Raw genomic sequence first — 23,746 nt, 5'->3', positions numbered from 1 at the left:
CAAGAAGAAAGGGTAGAGATTGAAGAGCTCTAGGCCAAGGGCACAACTCCAGAGAACACTGACATTTAAGGAGTAGATACAAGAAAATTCCACAAAGGAGTCTATAAAGTGGAAAGATTGGGAAAGTATGAAAAGAGTCCTGAGAGAATGATGACTTGGAGACAATGGAGCGTAATTTCCAGAAAGAGCACATCTAATGGAAGAGAGAGGCCCAGTAAGTCATGTGTTCATTAGATTTGACAGTATGGAGGTTGCTGTTTCTTTGGCAAGAGCAGTTTTATTGGAGTGTAGGGATGGAAGTTTATGTGTTATGGTCAGAAAGGAAATGGGAAGTGGAGACTATAATTGTAGACCAGAAACAACCCCAAAGGGAATGAGAAAGATTGGGTAACAGGTAGAGGAAGACATGGGAGTGAAAGATCCTGTTTTCCTTTTGTTTCAGTCATGGAAAAGACTTAACTATGTTTACACGGTGAATGGGAAGAAGAAGAGGGTAAAAAATACAGGAAATCAAAGGAATTATTCATGGAGTGATGTGCTGTAGCATCTGAGAGGGAAAGGGATCCAGGAGCAAGACTGAACCAGGAGAAAAGTATGGGCATAGTAAGCAGGTGATAAAAGAGAACAAGGATTTGGCCTATAACATGTTTGGTGGTCTGAAGAATTCCACTTATTTCCATGAAGTACAGGGAATATATCCCATAATGGGGGTGGTTGTTGATTAAGAGGTTTGAGGCAAGTGGTAAAGGTTGGCAACAGTCCCTGTGGGAGTAAATTGAGCAATAACAAATAACAGGATTGTGCGGCAGTGTTGAGAACCCACAAAGACCATGAATTTATAGACACTAATCTGCACATTTGTGAGTTTTTATTTTCTAGTATAACTCAGTACCCTGGGATAGTAACAGAGAGGAAGAATTATGGTGTTTTTCCAGAGCTGGGGTTTTGCCAGGAGAGTGAAACAGAAGATGGGGACTAGGGAGTTGAGTGTGTTGGTGAGATAGTGATCCGGGTAATCAATGCATGATCTAAGCTAGGCTCTTAAGCTAAAACAAGGCTTTGATACTGGAAATATCAAAGGACTAGAAGTTAAAATAGAGAACAACTAAACTGGAAAGATAAGAGGTTGTGTCAGAAACACAAGGGTCTGTTAAGCTAGATTTTAAATGGGAGGGAAGCGAGGGAGCACTGGAGTGGTAATTTGGAAATACAGAGACTCATGTATTCTGGAAAAAGAGAATCACATGTGTAAAGACAGAGAGATACAAAGAGGAACATCAAGAATTTCAGTGTAACCAGAGCACAAATTGCACAGAGACAAGTGACATCAAATCAAGATGGAAATAAATATTAGGCCAGATGGTGTAAAGCCTAAAAAATGTGGGCATTAGTTCCTCTAAGAGGCCTGGAGCCAGCAGAAGTTCTCAGACAGGGGAGTCCCATATGGCTACAGCTGAGCAGGGGCTCCTCCATGGGGGCTGAGCTCCAGGCCAAGCTCTGCTTACCAAGGCATTCACCCCACTCTATGGCTCCTTCAGTGGGAGAAAGATCTTTTCTGTAATGTACATGCGCCTCCAGAGGAGGAGCCCTTGTCCAAATCATCCACGTCCTAAGGGGATGTCTTTGCTATTGGCTAACAGTGGGTTTGAGTGGAGTGACCATCACATGAACTTTTCAGGGTGACCTCTCTGGCCATGGTATAGGGACCAGAATAAAAACACACAGTAAGCAGTTATCAAGAGGAAAGAAGAGAGGCCAGACCTAGAAGCAAGCTCTGTAGCAGAAGTAACACTGGGTGTCTTATGGACGTAGGGACAGTGGAAAAAGGAAAAGTTGAAGATGACTTGGATTCATTCTCCAATGTGTTCCTAGACTTGCCCACAATTAATGCTCAATTAACATTTGTCAAATGAAGACAAAATAATGGAGCTGTAAGCAACAAAAAACATTTTCTTTTTTTTTTTTTTAATATATTTTATTGATATTTTACAGAGAGGAAGGGAGAAGGATAGAGAGCTAGAAACATCGATGAGAGAGAAACATCGATCAGCTGCCTCCTGCACACTCCCCACTGGGGATATGCCTGCAACCAAGGTACATGCCCTTGACCGGAATCGAACCCGGGACCCTTCAGTCCGCAGGCCGACGCTCTATCCACTGAGCCAAACCGGTTTCGGCAACAAAAAACATTTTCAAGAGAAAGATACTGTCTGCTTGGATGGAGTACTCTAGTCATTAGTGCCTTCAGCATCCTAATTTTGAGTGAATTGTAGAGCTCAGGGCACTTAGAGAAATTCACAGTTGCTCCTGTGCATTGGTTCTCAGCCTTGGCTGGACATCTAATTACCTGAGAAGCTTTTAAAAACCCAGGTCCGATAGACAGAAAATAGTATGGTGATTACCAGAGGGAAAGGGGGGTGGGAGCAGGTAGGAGAGAATAAAAGGCTGATAAATGGTGATGGAAAGAAACATGACTTGGGTGGTGAACACACAATACAATATATAGATGATGTATTATAGACTTATACCTGAAACCTATATAATTTTATCAATCAATCTCATTCCAATAAATTCAATTAAAAAATAAATAAAAATGGGGGAAAATCCCAGGGCCTATACTGGACAAATTAACTCAGAAATTCTGGGGGGGGGGGGTGGTACCCAGGCATTAATATTTTTTAAAGTTCCTGAGGTGATTCCAATCTATAGCCGATGTCTCCCATAGAACATAGCAACCCCTGTTCTAGATTAATAGACATAGTCATTAATGCATAGACAAGAACAGGGTGAGACAGGGCAGAATAGCTTAACATATTTGAACATCTTGGCACAATGAATCATCCTTTTTTTTTTTTTCTGAGATCTTTTTTACCTAATGACCAGTTCTTCAAAATTAATTTCAACATCTTGACAAAAGATGAAAAATTTAAAGAAACCCATTATATTGCTTCACTAATTTTAGGAAACTGAATCATGGGCAAAATATGATACAAAATAGAGCCATTTAAAAAAGTAGTTTAAGAAGTAAATAATGTACAGGCTTGGAAATGATTTTAAGAGCCCCTCCGTTACTGCTAAGGTTATATGTGTTCCAGGTGTCAGAAAGACCAAATACTACAGAAAAATGAAAGAAAAGGTTTAAAAATAATTTAAAAGTCAGAGTGAGTATATTTTTGTACAGAGTAGAAAGGTTGCTCTCATTCTATAATCTTTAACTCAAAAAGTTGAATTAAATTACTCGGGTAATTTTTCTCACCCTTCTTGATATGAAGACAAAAAGAGCATTGTTAACCAGAGTAGTCTGAGGACCCACCCTGTCCATGGCTGTGTTTTGTTGTTGTTGTTTAAATATATTTTTATTGATTTCAGATAAGAAGGGAGAGGAAGAGAGAGAGAAACAATGGTGAGAGAGAATCATTGATCGGCTGCATCCTGCACACCCCTACTGGGGATCGAGCCGGCAACCGGCATGTGCCCTGACCAGGAATCAAACTGTGATTTCCTGGCTCATAGGTCGTCACTCAACCATTGAGTCACACCAGCCAGGCCATGGCTGTTTTTTACTGATTCACAACAGATAAGAATTTGAGAGTAGCCCTAGCCAGTTTGGCTTAGTGGATAGAGCATTGGCCTGCGGACTGAAGGGTCCCAGGTTCTATTCTGTCAAGGGCACATGCCTGATTGGTTGGGCTCAATCCCCTGTGTGGAGCATGCAGGAGGCAGCCGATCAATGATTCTCTCTCATCATTGATGTTTCTATCTCTTTTTCCCTCTCCCTTTCTCTCTGAAATCAATAAAAATAAATTTTTTTAAAAAGAATTTGAGAGTAAAGGTTTAGGAACTTTTATAGTAATCAAATAATCTCCATTGAATTACATAACAAAATATTGAGGCTTCTATTTTGTATATCTTTGTGTTTTTATTTTACTTTTTTATAATTAACTAGAGGGCTGGTGCATGAAATTCATGCATGGTGGGAGGGGGGGGGGTCCCCCTCAGCCCAGCCTGTACCCTTTCCAATCTGGGACCCCTTGGGGGATGTCCGACTGCCGGTTTAGGCCCAATCCCAGAGATCGGGCCTAAACCGGCAGTTGGACATCCCTCCCACAATCCTGGACCTCTGGCTCCTAATCACTCGCCTGCCTGCCTGCCTGGTTGCCCCTAACTTCCCCCGCTGCCAGCCAGGTTGCTCCTAACTGCCCCCCACCACCGGCCTGGTCACCCCTTACTGTCCCCCCTGCTGGCCTGATCACCCCTTACTGCCCCCCGCTGCCAGTCTGGTCACCCCCAACAGCCCCCCTCTGCCAGCCTGGTCACCCCCAACTGCACCCCCTGCTGGCCTGGTTGCCCTCAACTGTACCCCCCTGCCAGCCTGATCACCCACAACTGCCCCACTCTGCCAGCCTGGTCGCCCCTAACTGCCCCCTCTGCCGGCCTGGTTGCCCCCAACTGCCCCCCCCTGCCAGCCTGGTCGCCCCACGCAGCCTGCTGTTCAGTCGTTTGGTCGTCCCTCACTAACCCCCCTGCCAGCCTAGTCGTAGGCAGCCATCTTGTGAAGGTGTGATGGTCAATTTGCATATTACCTCTAAATTATATAGGATTTTTATTATATTTTATAACAATATAAATTCACAGCAAGTTAGAAATTTTAAAAATTTGATCTTTTACACACAGAGAAGGAAAAAGTGAATAAAAACAAATTACATTTTACCTTACCCACTTTGAATTTATATTTTAAAGGCCTATTTCATTTTACATTAGATTGTCATTTTTAAAAATCATTTCTGCTTCAGGCTTATATGCACTGCTGGAAACTCTTTTATCAAAAACCTTATCAAACTCTTTTATTTGAAACCTTATCAAAAACAGGTGATAAGGTTTTGGTTTAACAATACTAGCTCATTTTCTCAGAGGAACCACAATGTCAGGTAACACCAAGAAGTTATTAATTCCTGTTGGAAAGGGAAGTACTCTCTCTTTTAAGAATAAAATTAAGTCACTCTCTTCTAATTGGAAACAGCTAATCATAGGGTTTCAAACTATTAATGTAGAGACTCCTTTTTTAAATATGAGGAAGCCTGCACAGGGAGGTTAATTTTCCAAGATCATACAGCTAGTGAAGGGAGAGGTCTGAATTCAAACCCGAGACACTGTACCTGACACTCTACCCTGACAACGCCTGCTCTCTTTCTGCTGCTCCACCCTCAACGTGCTCCAGTGGGAACCCTGAGAGTGAAGGCTTATATAAGCTTCTCTTCTAGGTACCTGAAATCCGGTAATAAATAATTAGGGGTGCTTATGAATCTCCTTAACGTGTAAATTTCCTTGTTCTACTTAGAGCTTTCTGCACGTAGACAAGATTAATGCTTGTCCCAAACTGATTTGCACATCACACAGGAATATTTCAGGGGAGAGGAAAGTCAACACTCTGCACGCCAGCTGTCTTGATGCTGAGACTGGTTCAATCTAGGTTACCAACCAACATGCTCCAAAAGCAAACCACCTTGATCCTCTTTAGGAAATAAGTGGGATAGCACTTAACAAACAATTGATTATCCCCGAGAAATATCAAGTATTTGAAGAGATTCCATAGTCCATGTGAGGAATCCAGGAACTGCATTAATTAATTGAATCCATGTCTGTTCAGGGAACTAAACAACTTTACTACTTCAGAGAAATAGCTGCACAAAAAAACCTGAAAATGCTAATCAGGATCGCATTTGGCTCTTTTATCTAGATAATGCCAGAAAAATCCAGATTTTTGGCATGGTTTAGTTTTAACTTGAGAACATAACATTTAATTCAACTATATTATTGTTCATCAACATTAAAGTTAACAATTCTGCTTTTTTGCCACACTCTAAGACATTTAGCAAAGTATTTTATCTTCCTTGTACACATTGGTGACTTTCATTTTTATAAGAGTTCATTTGGGCCAAATCTGAGGACAATTGCTGGGAAGCAAGAACGAAAGTGCTCCCCCTGGTAACTTTTTAAAGTCGGAAAGTGAATGATTCCTCAATTCTCAGCCTCAACGAAACCAGCTGGTTGTGTGCAATGGATGTGGCCCCTTCAATAACAGAAAAATCCAGACTTTTTTTTTAAAGAAAGCTAATGGATGAAATAGGTGAAGGTTGTCAAAAGATATAAACTTCCAGTTATAAGATACATAATTCCTGGGAATGTAATGTACAGCATAGTGACTCTTATTAACAATACTGTATTGTGTATTGGAAAGTTGCTGTGAGATAAATCTTACAAGTTCTCGTCACGAGAAAACAAATTTTGTCAATATGAATGGTGATGGATGCTAACTAAACTTGTTGTGGTAATTATTTCACAATATGTACATATATCAAATTATGTTGTACGCCTAATACAATGTTATATGCCGATTAAATCAATATAGAAAGAATAGCTATGGAGCTCATTGTGTATCGCAAGATAAATTTTAAGTATGTAAACCTGGTCTGAGATTTCAATGGCATTAGATAGGAATCTTCTGGAGTGAGCAATGAGTGTTTTTTTAAGTCAGCCTTCAGCTGACTGTTACATAAAATCTTAGTCGGTCTTGATTAGAATCTGTCTAGCAGTCTTTGGGGAGCTGAGATACAGATGGCATATACCAGTGATGCTGTAGGATTATGTGGGACACAGTAAAAAAAAAAAAAAAAAATGTTTTAACCAGAAAAGTAAAACAGAATAAAATCTAATTACATGGAGTTTCTCTTAAAACAAAAATTGATTGAGTTCTGCCCAAAGTGGCTTGTTGTTTCCTGTGCCAGGAACTACTGTGCAGGCCCAGCAGGAAGTGTGCTACAGAGCAGGATCGCATTTCACCCTTGTTTTATGGTTCATTTCACTTATTTAATGCAATCCGAGAACCTGTAAAAGGAACATGTTAGAAGGAGGGAATAGGCTTTTTGTCTTGTTTGGTTTTGTTTTGTTTTTTTAAGTTTCTTTGAATCAAAACATTTGTTTTTACAAGGTGCTTAGAGTCCCAGAGAAGCAGGACTTCCAGCGTTGCATGGTGAAGACATTTCTCTTTGTCACAAAATGTAAAGCAAGACACGGAGCTGAGTTATGTCTAGCATTGAGTGATGCCTTTCCTTGCTGTCCTAATCACATAGTCTTAAACCTGAAGAATTACAACCATGCCCATGAATGGTCTAATCGTTTTGAATCCATATAAGCTCCTCCAGGGTCTCTAACTTGATAGAGAGCCCCTGATGGTGGGGGTCGGGGGGGGGAGGATAGGAATATGTTTAAGGTGCACAATCGCGATTCATTTGTCAAGCAAAAGAATGAGTTCATTTGGCTCTACTGCTTGAAGATGTGTGAACCGAACAGCTGGATTTCCTTGCGGTGGCAGACGCCGCTCCTCACACGCTGTCTGTTTTCCTCTCCAGAGACCTCAGCATGAACAACATCAGTCAGCTGCCCTCCAGTCCTCTGCACAGTCTCCGCTTCCTAGAGGAGCTGTAAGTATCACTGTGGCCACGATGCGTCCAGTCAACGCTGGACACATTCTTGTGTTTGTCTCTCAGACTTACTGTGGGAACCAGATAAAACAAGGCAGAGAAGCTGTCAGCACCAACAATTTTGGCACATGAGGAAGCACTTAGTTGGGAGGGGGAAATAGAAGAATTGCTTGTGATTCTGGAAATCAACTTATAAAAGAGTTTACCATGAGGCTACGGCATTCTAAGGTGAGACTGGGCCAAACAAATTAAAATTTTAAAACAAAGGCCGTTTAAAAGAGCTGGATGGCTCTTTGGAAATAGTTAAGCAGCAGGATATTAAAAGTTTGAATACTGGTTCATGTTTATTAAAATAGTAAGAAAAGCTATAATCAAAACCAAAAACTGCTGCTTGGTTCGGTTTGGGTCAGGGAGTCCACATTTCATAGCACCAAAGCTTTTTGTCCTGATCACTTTTAATTACTATTTTTCTAATAATTTAGCTTCCCTCCAGGCTTGAACAGAAAAGCATGAAATCCACGATAGACTTAGAACCATGCTCTCCCAAACTCACTGTAGGGGAAAAAATTAAATTAAAAATGAAGAAGCTAAATTGGTTAATGATACACAGAGGAATCTTCATTAAGTCCCATAATCAATTTCCAGAAGATGAAAAAGAACTGTATAAACCAAAAATCTGCATTTAAAAATTCATTTGATCCTCTTACCCTTTTGAATGATGGGGACTAAGGAAGTGAAGTACCGTGGTAGTCTTCATGAAGAAAGTTTGGCACCATCCGTTGAGTAAATCCTCTGATTTCTGATTAAAGGAATTGCTTAGGCAATGACCTCTTTTTAAAATACTTTTTTAAAATAAATTCTAAAAGTCAGGGTCCAATTTGGGGAGTTATTTAAATTGTTGATGCACCACACGATCCACTATGAGAAGTGGAAAGAATGTTCCATCACAATCAAATGACACTACATCAATCTCTTTTTCCCCAAGAGGATAATATTCAAATTTCTCCCCTTTAGTTTATATTTATTTATCTTGGTAGCATTATATTTTTTAACAAATGCTATTGTTTTAATACTTAAATCAGCTGAATGTACCTACATTGGTATGGAGGGGTTTGCTGGGGAGGCTTAGATTACTAGACTGTGCAGTTAGGTTTTACTCATTCAATGAATGGATTTTCACTGTGGGTTATCCAGGAGCCTCTTTTTTTTCTTCTTTTATCTCTGGCCTTTTGTTTGTTTGTTTGTTTGTTGTTGTTGTTGTTTGTTGTTGTTAATCCTCACCAGAGGATATTTTCCCATTGATATTTTTAGAGAGAGTGGAAGGAAGGGGTGAGACAGAGAAACATCAATGTGAGAGAGACACATCGATTGGTTGCCTCCCGCATGCACTTGCAACCGAGGTACGTTCCCTTGACTGGAATCAAACCTGCAACCCTTCAGTCCATGGGCCCATGTTCTATCCACTGAGCCAAACCAGCTAGGCTATGTCTGCTCACTCTTGTGACTAAAATTTAACCTTCATCAAGGTTGGGATCATGTCTGTCTTCATCACAGCTGGTATGCAATACATGATAAATTTTTGATGCATGAAAAAATGAACTAATAAGAAAGCAAGTGTGTAAAAGGAGCTTCTTATACAATTTAGCTGCCTTAGAAAAAAGTAACAGATTAGTTGACATTAGCCAATATTTTTAAAGATTAATTTTAGTAAATTTCAAACATCAGTGTTATTTTCTTATTCACATCCTTATCCTCCCACCCTCACCATAATTAATATGCAATACTTAGTCCTCTTTATCCTCATATTTTTAAGACATTCATTTCCTATCCTTTTCTCTTTAATTTCCTTATAATATGTAATGGAAGAAGGACACCCTAACTTAATACCACAAACTAAATCAATAAATAATTCACTTCCCCAAGGACTTTATTTAATAGAATTCCTCCCTCAATGACCCAACTTATTCAAAATAACTCCTTTCTTCATGAGGTGAATGTTCATTTTCTTCCAAGGCCAGTTTTTCAAAAGACAATTGAGAAAAATCAAGAAGAGAGGAAGGGAACTACTATTTGAAAATGCTGTTTTTCTGAATTGTCTTTTTTCATATCTCTGGAAACTCCATCAAGTATCTTGACCATGGAATCAGAATTTCAGAAATAGAGGACACCTTTTTAAGACTGTTCATTTCATTTTCTCATTCTGTTCTTGAATTCCCTCTGCTGAGCTGGCCAACTTGCTGAATTTAAAGACCACTTTCCCATATATAATTCTGTGTTGCATCTAACATGTTTTGAAGACATCATTATTTATTTAGTGGCAAAAGGGGATAGTATTTATAGAGCCTGGAAAAATGATCAACTCTGCTTGGTTTATTACTTTATTCCCCAGACTAAATTTATGGGTTGCCTTTGTTACGTTGTTAATTGTTTCTATTAGAGTTAGCTATGTTTAAGTCTATGTTCTAGAATATAAAATCTTCAAATTAATATAATTATAATGACAACAATAATAGTTTACATTGTGCAAAATATTTTACCCATACTATCACTATGAATCTTCTTAAAAACCCCATAAAGTTAGATATTAATTCCAGTTCACAGATTTTTTGAAAATATATTTTTATTGATTTCAGAGAGGAAAAGAGAGGGAGAGAGAGATAGAAATATCAACGGTGCGAGAGCATTGTTGATTGGCTGCCTCCTGCATGGCCCACACTGGGGATCAAGCCCACAGCCCAGGCATGCACCTTCACCGGGAATTGAATCGTGACCTCCTGGTTCATAGGTCGACACTCAACCACTGAGCTACGCCGGGCAGGCCAGTTCACAGATTTTTTTACAAAACTAAAGTACAGAGAAATGAGGAACTTACCCAAGACAATGAAGTCAGAATGTGCCAGAGCTAAGATTCAAACTCACTTTCAGAGGCAGACTCAGAAAGTAGAAAGAAGTTCAGGAATTGTGTATTTAATCAGTGCTTTTCTTTCCCTCGACAATGCCTAGCACAGTGGTTTACACAGTGGAAAACTTTATTTTTATATATATATATTAGAGGCCCGATGCACAAAATTCGTGCAAGAGTAGGCCTTTCTTCCCCTGGCTGCCAGCACCGGCTTCCCTCTGGCACCCAGGACCCAGGCTTCCCTTGCAACCCCGTCTTCATCCGGAAGGACGACTGCTCTAATTAGCATATTATGCTTTTATTATTATAGATTATTATAGATATATTTTTTATTGATTTCAGAGATGAAGGGAGAGAGAGAAAGAGAGAGAAACATCAATGATGAGAAAGAATCATTGATCAGCTGCCTCCTGCATGCCCGCTATGGGGATCAAGCCGGCAACCCGGGCATGTGCCCTTGACCAGAATCAAACGTGGGACCCCTTCAGTCCGCAGGTTGATGCTCTATTCAAACCAGCTAGGGTTACACAATGGAACACTTTAAAGTGTTCTTTAAACTGAGTGTCGTAATGATAGTGTGTCTGTGTATGTGTATATGTGAGGGAATGAGAGAGAAAGGAACCAAGAGCTATCTACCTAGCAGGTAGGGATTGGATATCCAGGTTATTCATTCACTAGTATTATATATAGGCTATGAGAAAAGTGTCATCAGAATTTTCAGGTGTAAAATTTCATCAATTTAGCATTGCTCAACAGGTACAAAATCTTAATGTTGTTCCATACATATGCATATAATTAAGCAGCATATTTTATATAGTATTCTAACTGAACTAACAAATGACCAACTATACAGCTGGATACAGACATTCAGATAGCTGTCATTTTGTGTGTGTGTGAATATGTACTTTTGTTATGACAATTAAGGCATTGTTCTGAAAGTATTCTTTCATTTAGTTCATTCTGCTCATCTCTGTGCTTTATCTCTTTATCTTTTAAATAAAACTCTCACCCCAAAACTCAATTTTTAAAAATCACAGTTAATAAATACAAGTTACCACTCTTCCCCTTACTGTTCATTACCCAATACAGGGTGGGGCAAAAGTAAGTTTACAATTGTTCATATGGAAAATAATACAATCATTAACAAATAATGATACAATAAACTCTGTTTTGCCTACTCACAACTGTAAACCTACTTTTGCCCCACCCTGTATATCATTTCCCTAGTTTAATTTATTTAACTATGTTTTAAACCCTGTAGATAGCCATGGTTCATTCCTCATTCATCACTGGAACCTATCAACAGTGCCATAGTTTAAAAACTTATGGACACAGACAACAGTGTGATGATTGCTGGAGGAAGGGGCATTAATTGAGGTGGAGGAGGGTATAAAAAGATAAACGGTGATGGACGGGGACTTGACTCGGGGTGGTAAACACACAATGCGGTGTACAGATGATGTGTTGTAGAATTCTGCACTTGAAACCTGTATAATTTTGTTAATCAGTATCACCCCAATACATTCAATAAAAAGGGAAAAAATAAAATTTGTTTTGAGTCTTTAAAAAAATAATAAAGTAGCCCTGGCCAGTTTGGCTCAGTGGATAGAGCGTTGGCCTGTGGACTGAAGGGTCCGTGGTTCGATTCTGGTCAGGGGCACATGCCTGGGTGGTGGGCTCAATCCCCAGTAAGGGGTGTGCAGGAGGCAGCCAATCAGTGATTCGCTCTCATTATTGATGTTTCTATATCTCTCTCCCTCTCCCTTCCTCTCTGAAATCAATAAAGATATATTTCAAAAAATAATAATAAAGTAAAATAAAATCTTCCAAGAATCAATAAAGCCCTAAAGGTATTCACTGCCTTAATATTTTTTTCAAATGCATTGTAACCCTAGAGAGAATGACTACCTGGAGCAAATAGAATAAAAGCCAGAATAAAGAGGAAGAATAAGAACCATCACAGTTCATTGTCTCTTTTTCCCTCTCCTGACATTCTGGAACACTTACTACCTGTGCCACAAGTTTGGGCACATTCAGGTCTCATTTGTTATTTATTTTTTATAAATCTACAAGGTGACCAGACATGCACAGGTCAAATGTCCTGCTGGTGCAATGTGAGACGGAGAACTTAAAAAAAAGGCCATATCTGACTTGAGTGTGGAGGCTGCTACTGGGTAGAGGCAGAAGCCCCAGACTCCTGTGCTATCCTGACTCTGCCACTTACTAGCTAATCATCCACTTGACCTCCCTGGGCCTTGGGGGATAATGGTAAGAGCTGCTGCTTCCTGCCTGTGTTTCGGGATGTTTCTGAGGACCAGATGAAGTGCTGATGAAAGAACTTTGGTAAACTAATTTACATATTTGTTTGTATTAGTAAAATGAAAACACTTTAAAGAAGCTTGTAACTTCCTCTTTTCCTAGTTCATGAGCTTGATTTTGCAGTAATCCCAGGTATCCAAGACGTGTGAAGGAAAAGCTATTTCCAACTCTGAGCTTTAATAGATATAGACAACAAATGCAGGCAGTTCTTTACCCAATTTTAACATCCTGGGCAATAGTTGCATTTCTCTCCAACAGCATCTCCCCCGGTTCAGTTATTCAGTTCAACGAGGGAAGTTATGTTAACATTTGCTATTTGGACACGTACAAGATTCTACACTTGGTCCATTAGAGTGTGGTGCAGATGTTAGGAGCTGTCCCTAATGCTGACAGCTACCAGTTCCATTAAACTTAGGTTGGTAGTCTGATTAAACCAGAGGGAAAATGAGCCGTTGCCATTTTAAACAGTCTATGTTTTTTATTTCCAAGCGATATTTATTTAACAATATTCCCAGATTCTAATGCTTTTGGAATCAAGTGCTCGATTTAAGAAGGGAACATGAGAAGCTCTAGGGAGGTCAGTTTCTAAGTTACTATTGTTCCCTGGCCCTGTGTGCTCATATTATGGTTGGCCTTGAAGAATCTTTATATAAATAGTAGGTATCTGTGATTGCAGATGAAATTTGTAAGGAGAGATACCACCGAACTTCCTGCAAGAACAATGTACGCTTGCTACTTCTACTTCCTCATCATGTTGCTGAAAATGGTTAGAGCTGTCCTGCCTGTCTTCTGAGATTTTTTTCCTGAGGATTAAGTGAAAGGATGATGAAAGAACTTGAGTAAACTGTAATTTACATACTGGATTTTGTTAGTAAAATGACAACACCATCATGCCCGTGAATAGCCTTCCTGCCCGTGGGCTTTGGCAGTACTCACTCTCTAGTCACCATAGACCTGGCAATTGATGATGAATGCTGCTTCTTTGAAATTCATTTTTCTCTAGTGTTATGTCATGGATATTGTTTTGTTTCTCTTCCAAATGCCTATCCATACAAGATACAGGCATTTAGATATCTGTGTCTGTCTGTCTGTATGTATGTATATACCTATGTGTGTGTGTGTGCATGAATATGTATGTATTTATATGCATGCATGTGTGTATGTATATCAATTTTATAATATATACACATTTTTGTTGTGATAATTAGGGCACTATTCTGAAAGTGCCCTACCTCTCTGCCTCCTCTTCTTTTGCCTTTTAGTGTTCCTTTCTTCTCCTCATCCAACTCTTATAAAATGGAGACATTCCCCTCATTTCTGCACTTCATTTTATTGTATCCTTTCTCAGTATTTTTCAATTAATTCATTCAACATGTATTGATTGAGCCACTGGGGACATAAGAATGAATAGGACTCGCCCTAGCTGGTTTGGTTCAGTGGATAGAGCATCAGCCTGTGGACTGAAGGGTTCCAGGTTCTATTACAGTCAAGGGCACATGCCTGGGTTGTGACTCAATCCCCAGTGTGGGGCGTGCAGGAGGCAGCCGATCAATCATTCTCTCTCATCATTGATGTTTCCATCTCTCTCTCCCTCTCCCTTCCTCTCTGAAATCAATAAAAATATACGTTTTTTTTTTAAAAAAAAGAGTGATTAGGACTTAACTACGGTTCATTCATTCATTCCAGAAATGCCCACCCTGGGGAGCTTACAGTCTAGTGGATGGGACAGATAATAATCAAGGAGACATGCACGTATGATATTTGATTGTAACAAGAATGATGAAGAACACAAATACAGTTAGGTAGAGAATAATTAACAAGGAATGACAGGAGAGAAAGTCTCTCTAAGAAGGTGACATCTAAACTGAGATCAAGAGGATGAAGACGAGTTGGTGGTCCTATGAGCAGGGGTGGAGTGGTTCTGGCAGGGGAACAATGTGAGCAGAGTCCCTGAGATAGGAAAGAATGTGGCATGTTTGTGGATCTGAAAGAAGATAAGTGTGGCTGAAGCAGAGTGAGAGGGAGAGGCAGGGACATGGGATGGGTTGGAGAAGAGGCCCAGAACAATCAGGCAATGTGTAAAAGCAATGGGAAGCCACTGGTTGGTTGTATGCAACTTATTGAAACAATAGGATTTATGATTTTTTTTAATGTTCTGATTTCTGTATGCAAAAATATATTGGGAAATTATGGAAGAGAGAAACCCATTAGGAGGCTGTAGACCAGTCAGAAGATAATTGCAGTTTGAACTATTTCTGCTTTATGGATGAGCCCCCCAAATCAATATTCCTAATTGAGATCTCTTTTGTCTCTGCCTGCTAAATAGGCCAGTAATTCTCAAAATATGGTCCCTGGACCAGCAGCCTTATCACACCTGTGAGCTTGTTAGGAAGGTAAATTCTGTGTCCCACCCCAAACTAGTGAATCAGAAACTTGGAATTGAGCTCAGAATACTTTTGACACACTTTGCTGCTTCTTATGGTGTATTTTGCCTAAACACTTCAGAAGCTTTGGATTAATCTGACTTAAAAATGAAAATCCCAGGTTATCTCTCATGCTTGTCATTTTTATGTGTACCTCTTCCACCAGAATGGAATGTGGTGTTTAGGTAGACTCTCTCATATATCCTCTCCTAACTAATCAATGTCTCCTGTCTTCTACACAGTCAGGGGCTCCGCAAAGCCTGGTAAGTGTGAGACTCAAAGTGGCATTGAATGCATTACTGCTGCTTTCTGATGATCCAAACTTGTGGTTACTATGTCTGTCATTCTTTCTATCCTGCCCTCTATATCAGCCAATTTCAAAGTCCTAAAGCTAGTCATCCCACATTGTCTTTCCATTTGTTCACTCTATTTTATCACCACCTAGTCCAGGTTCTTACTGTCTTTTCTGGATAACTGTTAAAATCCATTAACTATCCCTAGCCAGCATGACTTAGTGGTGAGAGTGTTAGTCTGAGTACCAAAGGGTCGCTGGTTCGATTCCCAGTCAAGGGCACGTACCTGGGTTGCAGGTTTGATCTCTGGCCCTGGTCGGGCCGTGGGAGGCAACCAATCGATGTGTCTTTCTAACGTCCATGTTTCTCTTTCTCTGTCTTCCTCCCGCTTCTTTCCACTGTCTCTAAAAATCAATGAAAAGAATATCCTTGGGTGAGGATTAACAAAAAATAAAAATAAAATCCATTAACTAATCACCTCTCCTAATTAATGAGTGAATCATTGTCTCTGGGGATGGTTAACTTATCAATATTAGATTATGTGAGGACCAGTTCAGAGTTTCCCACCTTGAATGTACATTGGAAATCACCTGGAGCATTTTTAAAATTAATCACCAGGGCTTATTCCCAGAGATTCTGATTTAATGGGTCTCAGTGGGGACCCAGACATCATTTTTTAAAGTCTACAGGGTTGGGGGTTGCTGAGACCCACTGGGATATATAGAAGCATCACAGCAGAGGAAGAAAGTCAGGGACTCATCAATTGATTGAACATAGGCACTGAAAGAGAGCTCTTCTGAAGGTGAGGGATGACTCTGAGTAAGGTTTTGAGATTAGAGGCCAGGAGGCTGATAAGGCACCATCAACAGAAACAGGAAATTCGGGGGGAACAATTGGTATTTTGAAGACAAGGGGAGGTCTGGTTCCGGATATAATAAGTGTCAGGTGCCAGCAGGACATCCAACTGCAAATGTCAATAACAGAGAATGTGAGTCTGGAGCGTGATGAGCCTGTTCTAGAGATAATGATGGAGAATATTACAAAGAGGTGATTGTGGAAGGTGTTGAGGCAGATGAGGACCTTGAGAGAGGGTACAGACTCTGTGTTTCCCAGTGTGTTTCTCTACCCAGATTAAAATCACCTGAGCTGCTTATTTAAAAAATATATTTTTATTCATTTCAGAGAGGAAGAGAGTGGGAGAGAGAGATAGAAACATCAGTGATGAGAGAGAATCTTTGATCAGCTGCCTCCTGCATGCCCCACACTGGTGATCAAGCCCGCAACCAAGTATGTGCCCTGACCCGGAATTGAACTGTGACCTCCTGGTTCATAGGTCGACACTCAAACTCTGATTCACTAAATCTGAGTTTGGGTCTGGGGCTCAGAATTTTTTATGGCTCCTAAAGCAATGGTAATACACACTAAAGTTTAAACACCACTAGACAGAGAAAAAAAGAAAAGGTGTGAGAGCAGACACTTGAGAATTATCTATGTTTGGAGGATGAGAACTTAAAAAGGGGTTAGCAAGAAAAAGAAAACAACCAGTCAGTGGTAAGAGAAGTGAGATTGTATGGGATCTGGAAGACAATGGGAGGAGGACTTTGAATAAGAAGCAGTGAACAGCCCAGCTAGCATGGCTCAGTAGGTGAGCCTTGACCTATGAACCAGGAGGTCATGGTTCAACCCCAGTCAAGGGCACATACCTAGGTTTGGGACTTGATCCCCAATAGGGGGTGTGCAGGAGGCAGCCCATCAAAGATTCTCTCTCATCATTGATGTTTCTATTGCTCTCTCCCTCTCCCTTACCCTCTGAAATCAATTTTTAAAACAATTTTTAAGAAGCAGTAAGCAACAGTTTTCTTGTCGATAATAAATGATGTAGCCATTCATGTTCTTGTATTAATCCTCTTTTAGACCAACCCAAGCTCCAGACTAGCCTACTTTTAAGCAAAGTTGTAGTTAAAAACCCAAAATTTAGAACCAAAATGCTATGTTGAACTAAATTCTCTTGTGTAAACTTTTTTATGTAAGCATGAGCAAATAATTTGACCTGTCTTAGGCTCACTTTCCCATCTGTAAAAAGGGAATAGTCATGTCACTTTTTTAATATGATTATAATAATTAAATATCACAATGTTTATAAAGTACTTAACATTGTGCCTAGGATTTATGGATTGTTTAATAAAAGGTAGGCACTATTTGCATGCCCAAAAGCACTGTGTGTGGCTTTTGAAAGTGCTCAAAGAAATCAATGGATTTAAATTTGGTAAGTAATGAAGAAGGGGTGTTCTTCAGCTGCTCCCCATCTGGGTATGTAATGACTGGCAACCATCTTGGAATAGTTATTCCAGGCCTGAAGCAACTGTAGCACTACCTCCAACTGTCTTTGGAAATAAGAGAAAGTTATCAATCAATAAATATTGATTTAGCTTCTTGCTCTGGGCAGGCAGTAAGATTCTTGACCTTAGAAGGCTATCATCAAATCAGGTAGAATATAAAATGAACCTTTATAGACAGCCTTGCATAAGATACATCCACAGGAAAGTTGATTGTGGACTCAGGTAATTAAGGAAGACTTCAGAAAAGAGTTGAAAATTGAACTGCATTAGTCTTGGGGTTAAAAATAACATAAGGTCATATCCCACAAAAGGATCCCCCTTTTGTCCTGAGGAGTTCATTTATTCAGTTGAGTGGGCCTTAGCCCTTGAATCTCAAAATCTGATTTTTTAATCCTATCTAATAATGAAAACAAATGGACAACTCATAAATATACTGTTTAAGAAAATAAGATTTTGGGCTGGATTTGAGCATTTAAATATGCTTAACTCACTGGTGGGCAGGGAGGGAAGATAACACAGTCTTTGAAAATTACAATTTCTTGAGGCATATTAGAAAAGACACTTTTTTTTTCAGTGGGAAGGAAAACAGTTGATGGAATGTCATGATCTTTGTGTCCAAAAGGCTTCAGCAGATCTTACAAAGATGAACTCCAGAAGGCTAAACTTTAAGTACGTGGGCCCGTGTGACTAGCATGGACATCTTATAAAAGAAAACCTACCACGGGTGGGCTTGGTCAACTTCAGCAATGATACATTACTGCCAGCACAGGCAAGGTTAATAGATTACAGCTGACTTGAGTTCATCCTACTCTGTCTAACTCTGATGACCCAGACACTTGGCTTCCGTATGCATAGACCCAAAGCCAAACCTGGTACATGTGGTGGCCCCAGAAACAACAAGAGCACTTAATCAATCGAATAGAATCATGAATAGTCTATCTCAATTGACTATTATATTTGGTTTCACTTTTTTAACTTTATTGTCTGCTGAAAGTCCCTAATTACAATATCATTATGGTTTTTACTAACTTTATTTTAGGAGAATCTTTTTTTTTCAAATGGGAATGTTTTTACAGCAAAAGAGAGTAAGAAACTTCAGAAATTTTATGTTTAAGTGAGAGTTTACATTTATTAGGTAAATTATAATACATAAAAGTGAGAGGAAATTTAGAAATAGTAATGGAGCCACTGAAATTAATATTGGGAAATCACAGAGAAGGAAAATAGTTTCAGCAAATGAAATAGGCAAGGGTTGGCCAGATCTTCAGAATGGGAAGAGAAGGAAAACGACTACCATTAAGCCTGATGTTAGCCCTCACCAAATTTCTAGAACAAATTAATTTAGCATATCTAGAACACGTGCTCTCTAGGTCTCATGTACTTTGTAAAAGTTGGAAAATAAAGCAGTAACTTCTAGGAGCCAGAATGAATTTGCTAAGTAATCTGAAACGTCTTCTTTTAAATCATAAGGATACCATATTCAAGTTCATTCTGCTAATTATTTAAGTAGCACTGTTGTTACATAGCTTCATGCTCCATAAGAAAAGACTAGATTAAATTTACATGAAATCGGAAAGCAACTGTTTTTCATTTTACATAAAACCTTTCTGAGCTTTGATATCTTTGTCTACAAAGTGTGAATAATAAAAACCTCTGATCTACCTCCTGATATAAAGTATGACAAAGTAATTTTACAACATTAGTGACATGCAATAAAGAAACCTTACTAACAGCAAGAAGAAAAAAGCAGGGTAAAGGGAGGAGGTGAGAGAAAAGAATAAGGATAAGCAGAATAATGAACGTGGAACAAAAACAGTTTTAGGGCAGAAAAGAAACCTTAGTGGAAGAACCGTACTTCTTTTTAAATAAGGGAAATGAAATCCAGAGAAGTAAAGTGACTTGTGTTAAGTCTCATAGCAAATTCATGGTGAGAAGAAAGGAAACCAAAAATGGAAAGGAAAGAAAAGAACACAAAACAACTAAGAGTTAGAAGTCAAAGAGTTCTCCCAAGAACTGACCTGGGAGGGCTGGTAGAATTGGCCTGGCCCTCTGCTTAGCTCCGAAAATGCTGCTCTGCCTTTGGAACTTAGCCGAGGTGACCCGTGTTGGACCATTATTTCTTGCTCAATAATTTTCCCAAGGGTGCCAATCAGAAAGCAGTCAAGCACCCCCTTCTGCTCTCAGTGCTCCCCCATTTTATCCACACATGCTTCTTTCTCTCCAGGCCAATGTCCAGAGAGGAGAAATCAGGGCCCACGTCTGATTCATTTGCTCTTGTCCCTCCATTTTACAAAATCAAGCTACGCCCTCCCCCCCACAAAAAACAAACAAACAAACAAACAAAAACACTTCTAGGTTACTCTACATTAGAGATCCAAATTAGTGTAAAGATTCAAAAAAACATACGTTCTCAAAAATAGTTTAGTAGGTTGTTATAGCACTAAAGCATCTAATTACTTTTTTCATTTGAAGAATATATCTACTTAATGATTTTTTTTTCTTTTTAATGGCAGTTAAGTCAGTAAAGCTAATAATAGTGGTACAATATGGATCTTATATATGGAGCAGGATCTTTTTCATATGATAGAAAATTTTCTTCTTATAAATTTGTATCTTACTGTAGAAATGAAGATAATGAAATAGATATCCCCAATTAATAATTTTAGAAACAGGGAGAAAAACAGCAACTCCTCAGCCAATTTGTATGTAGGTCTCCAGTGTCGGAACGCAGTTGCCCAGAGATTTGTTGTTCCAAACCGTCACAGGACTGATTTGTGTGCAGGTCTCACTGTTTGTGTATTCATCTGAAAGTCTCTTTTTCCTATAGTTTAAAATTACTAAAACCATCCCACATGGCCAAGAAATAAGAGGGGAAGGAGGGAGGCAATGATTTCCTTAAATTGTTGTTTTTGTCAATGAGATAGATCTTCCATCAGCCCAGCAAGTAGCCAATAACACATCATAAATTCCTTTGCTTTAAGACAAACTCCCCTGATAACACAGGTCAGTGGTTCCCAAATTAGTTCTGAACACAGACTTAGGATTCTCAAAGTCCATGCCCAGAAAAGAAAAACAATTCGCGTGAAATGAGTTATGTTTCAGGAAATGTAATGGGAAGGTTTTTACCCTAACAGTAATTTAAACTAATAAGATAAATAAATACATACTTTTTTCTCTTTTTCCTTTCCAAAGTCAAGGTCTCAGAAACCATCAAGCTGCTTGATACCGTAAGCAGCAGTAAGAGTGAAGGCCCATCTCAAGGCTCTGTTCTAGAACTCAGAGGTGTGCTACCGAAGTCAAGGCTGTGAACAGGAGAGCTAGGGACATTTTTGCTGTCCCTAAACAGTTACTAGTCAGTTTAGTCTGATCAGTTAAACCAGTGGTCGGCAAACGGAGGCTCGTGAGCCGCATGTGGCTCGTGAGCCGCGGTTTGCCGACCACTGTTAAGCCATCTGTGATCGTCAACCTGTGATCGTCAACCAAGTCTGAGCCTTTCTGTGACAATAAACAACTATTTTATGTCACGGTCATACACAATTCATTACTCCAGTATTGTGTAATAGTACTTGGGGTAATTGATCAAATGCATGTGGGTTGTCTATAATGTACCCATAAATATAAAATGTTACTCTTTTTTGGTGGCCTACATTTCCCCTTGGTGCTGGTGGTTTGTCGGGTTGGATTTTTCTTTCTTCCACATCAAGTCCCACCCTTCTCGCCTCCTCCACCACAGCTGCGCTGCATCAGCATCTCCATGTGACCTCCCTTTGTGTCTGTTTCCACTCTTGCTCTATTCTCCCTTCTACAAAGCTCCCATCTTTGTAAAGTATATGATTATCTAACGGCTATGCTATACACCTGAAACTAATACAGAATACTATTGAATGTGAACTGTAATAGAAAATTAAAAGAAATTTTAAATTTTTTTAAATAAACAAGAAAGAAAAGGTCCCATCAGAAGGACCCTTTTATTTCTTTTTATTTATTTACTAGAGGCTCGATGCATGAAATTCATGCATCTGGGAGGGAGGGGGCGTCCCTCAGCCTGGCCTGTGCCCTCTCCAATACAGGAGTACTCGGGAGATGTCCAACTGATGGCTTAGGCCCGTGGTCGGCAAACTGCGGCTCACGAGCCACATGCGGCTCTTTGGCCCCTTGAGTGTGGCTCTTCCACAAAATACCATGGCCTGGGCGAGTCTATTTTGAAGAAGTGGCGTTAGAAGAAGGTTAAGTTTAAAAAATTTGGCTCTCAAAAGAAATTTCAATCGTTGTACTGTTGATATTTGGCTCTGTTGACTATTGAGTTTGCCGACCACTGGCTTGGGCCCACTCCCCTCCAACAGTCAGACATCCTTAGCACTGCTGCGGAGGCAGGAGAGGCTCTCGCCATGGCTGCTGCATTCACCAGCCGTGAGTGTCTGCCCCCTGGTGGTCAGTGCACATCATAGCGACCAGTCGTTCCGTCATCCGGTCGATTTGCATATTACCCTTTTATTATATAGGACTTATTTATTTAATTTAAATTCTTTATTGTTTAAAGTATTACATGTCTCCTTTTCCCCCCATTGACCTCTCCCTGGCCACTCTGGGGTTCTGGCTGGTGTGGCTCAGTTGGTTGGAGCATCGTCCCATACAATGGAAGGATACTTTTAAAACACAGATCTGATCATACCCATTCCCTCTCCAGGCCCTTACTGTGGCCTCCACAGCCCTGCATGGACTGGCTCTGGACACCTCCCCAGCTTCACCCCATCAGTCTCCTGCTCAGTCACTTCACTCCAGCCATGCTGGCCTCCTTGCATTTTCCCCAGCCACACCAGGCACACTCCCAGCTCAGGGCTTTTGCAATGCTTAGCGCAGACCTCTGCTGAAAAGCCCTCATAGCAGAGCTTTCTCCCACCATCTTACCTGTAATAATAAGCCCATCACCCTGGCAACCGCCCCCCACTGCTCTCTATCCCTTTGCCTAGCTTTTGTATATAAAAAAAAAAATTGTTAAAGGAGAGTTATATATAGTGTAGTTAAGCTATTAAAGGACCTCTGTAAAAGAGGTAATTTATTCTATTTCTTCTTAGGCACTTCTTTTGCCAGCTTTTTTATTAGAAATTTACAGAAAATTTTCACAAACTATAACAAAACAAGTTTTTTTACCATTGTTTTTGGTTTGTGGTTTGAACTTAATTGTATTGTGTGTTTTTTTAACAACTAAATGAATTCCACATGAAGAGAACTGTGCTCACTCTCTCTCCTCTCCCTTCAAACCCACAGACGTCTTGCCGGAAACGCTTTGACATACATTCCCAAGGGAGCCTTTGCTGGCCTCTACAGTCTTAAAGTTCTGTAAGTAAACCAGGTGTGACCTGGTACATTTCTGACTTGAGCGGCAAGTGAATGCTAATTAACTTGTGAAGACTGAGTTCCTCAAATAATCTATTTGGAGCATTTGGGATAATTCATCTAAATTCAAGTGTGCGTTCATTGGTACCCAATAGAGCAATATTATACCTGGCTGGATTTGTGTGAAAAAAATTCACCTCTCTTTTTCTAACTTTAATATCTATAGTTGTTTGCTTCTAAATAACCAACTTATCAACTCAAACTTTTAAAAAAGTATTTCATTTCCTTTTGTGTTATGATGTTGGGAGAGTTTCTTGAATCATTTTGATCACCAACTGAATAAATCACTGTGATGCTAACATAATGAGATCACATCTTCAAACCATTTGCAAAGTTTGTTTCCTTATAATTAAAGATCTGCTAAAAAATACCAAGTTTATGTTACAATTGTGAATAGATGTGAAAAAGCCTAGTGATTTTAGGTACAATGGGTAACTATTTGATAAATATTAATTCACTGAGACTTTTAAAAGTGGGTTTTCATATTATTTAATGTCCAACTTCCCAATTTGTTTATCAGAAGACTTATTATTATTGACTACCTCCTTATTCTAGTACCCATTGTTTAATTTTCTTTCAGTTTATTCTGTGT

At 39.6% G+C, this 23,746-nt stretch overlaps 1 protein-coding gene across 2 annotated transcripts in view; it reads left to right on the top strand.

The window, feature by feature from the left end:
- The window catches only part of LGR5 (leucine rich repeat containing G protein-coupled receptor 5), a 147,213-nt gene that overhangs the window by 54,216 nt on the left and 69,251 nt on the right, over nt 1-23,746 (top strand). For both annotated transcript variants that reach the window (XM_080660683.1, XM_080660684.1), the window contains exons 2-3: nt 7,410-7,481; nt 23,026-23,097. In XM_080660683.1, the coding sequence (XP_080516809.1) occupies nt 7,410-7,481; nt 23,026-23,097 (144 nt within the window). The remainder of the gene's footprint in view (nt 1-7,409; nt 7,482-23,025; nt 23,098-23,746) is intronic.

This window comes from Plecotus auritus (assembly GCF_963455305.1).
Source record: "Plecotus auritus genome assembly, chromosome: 3".
NCBI lineage: Eukaryota > Metazoa > Chordata > Mammalia > Chiroptera > Vespertilionidae > Plecotus > Plecotus auritus.
Note: the sequence above shows the minus strand (reverse complement) of the source record. Positions and strands in the feature narration are given on the sequence as shown.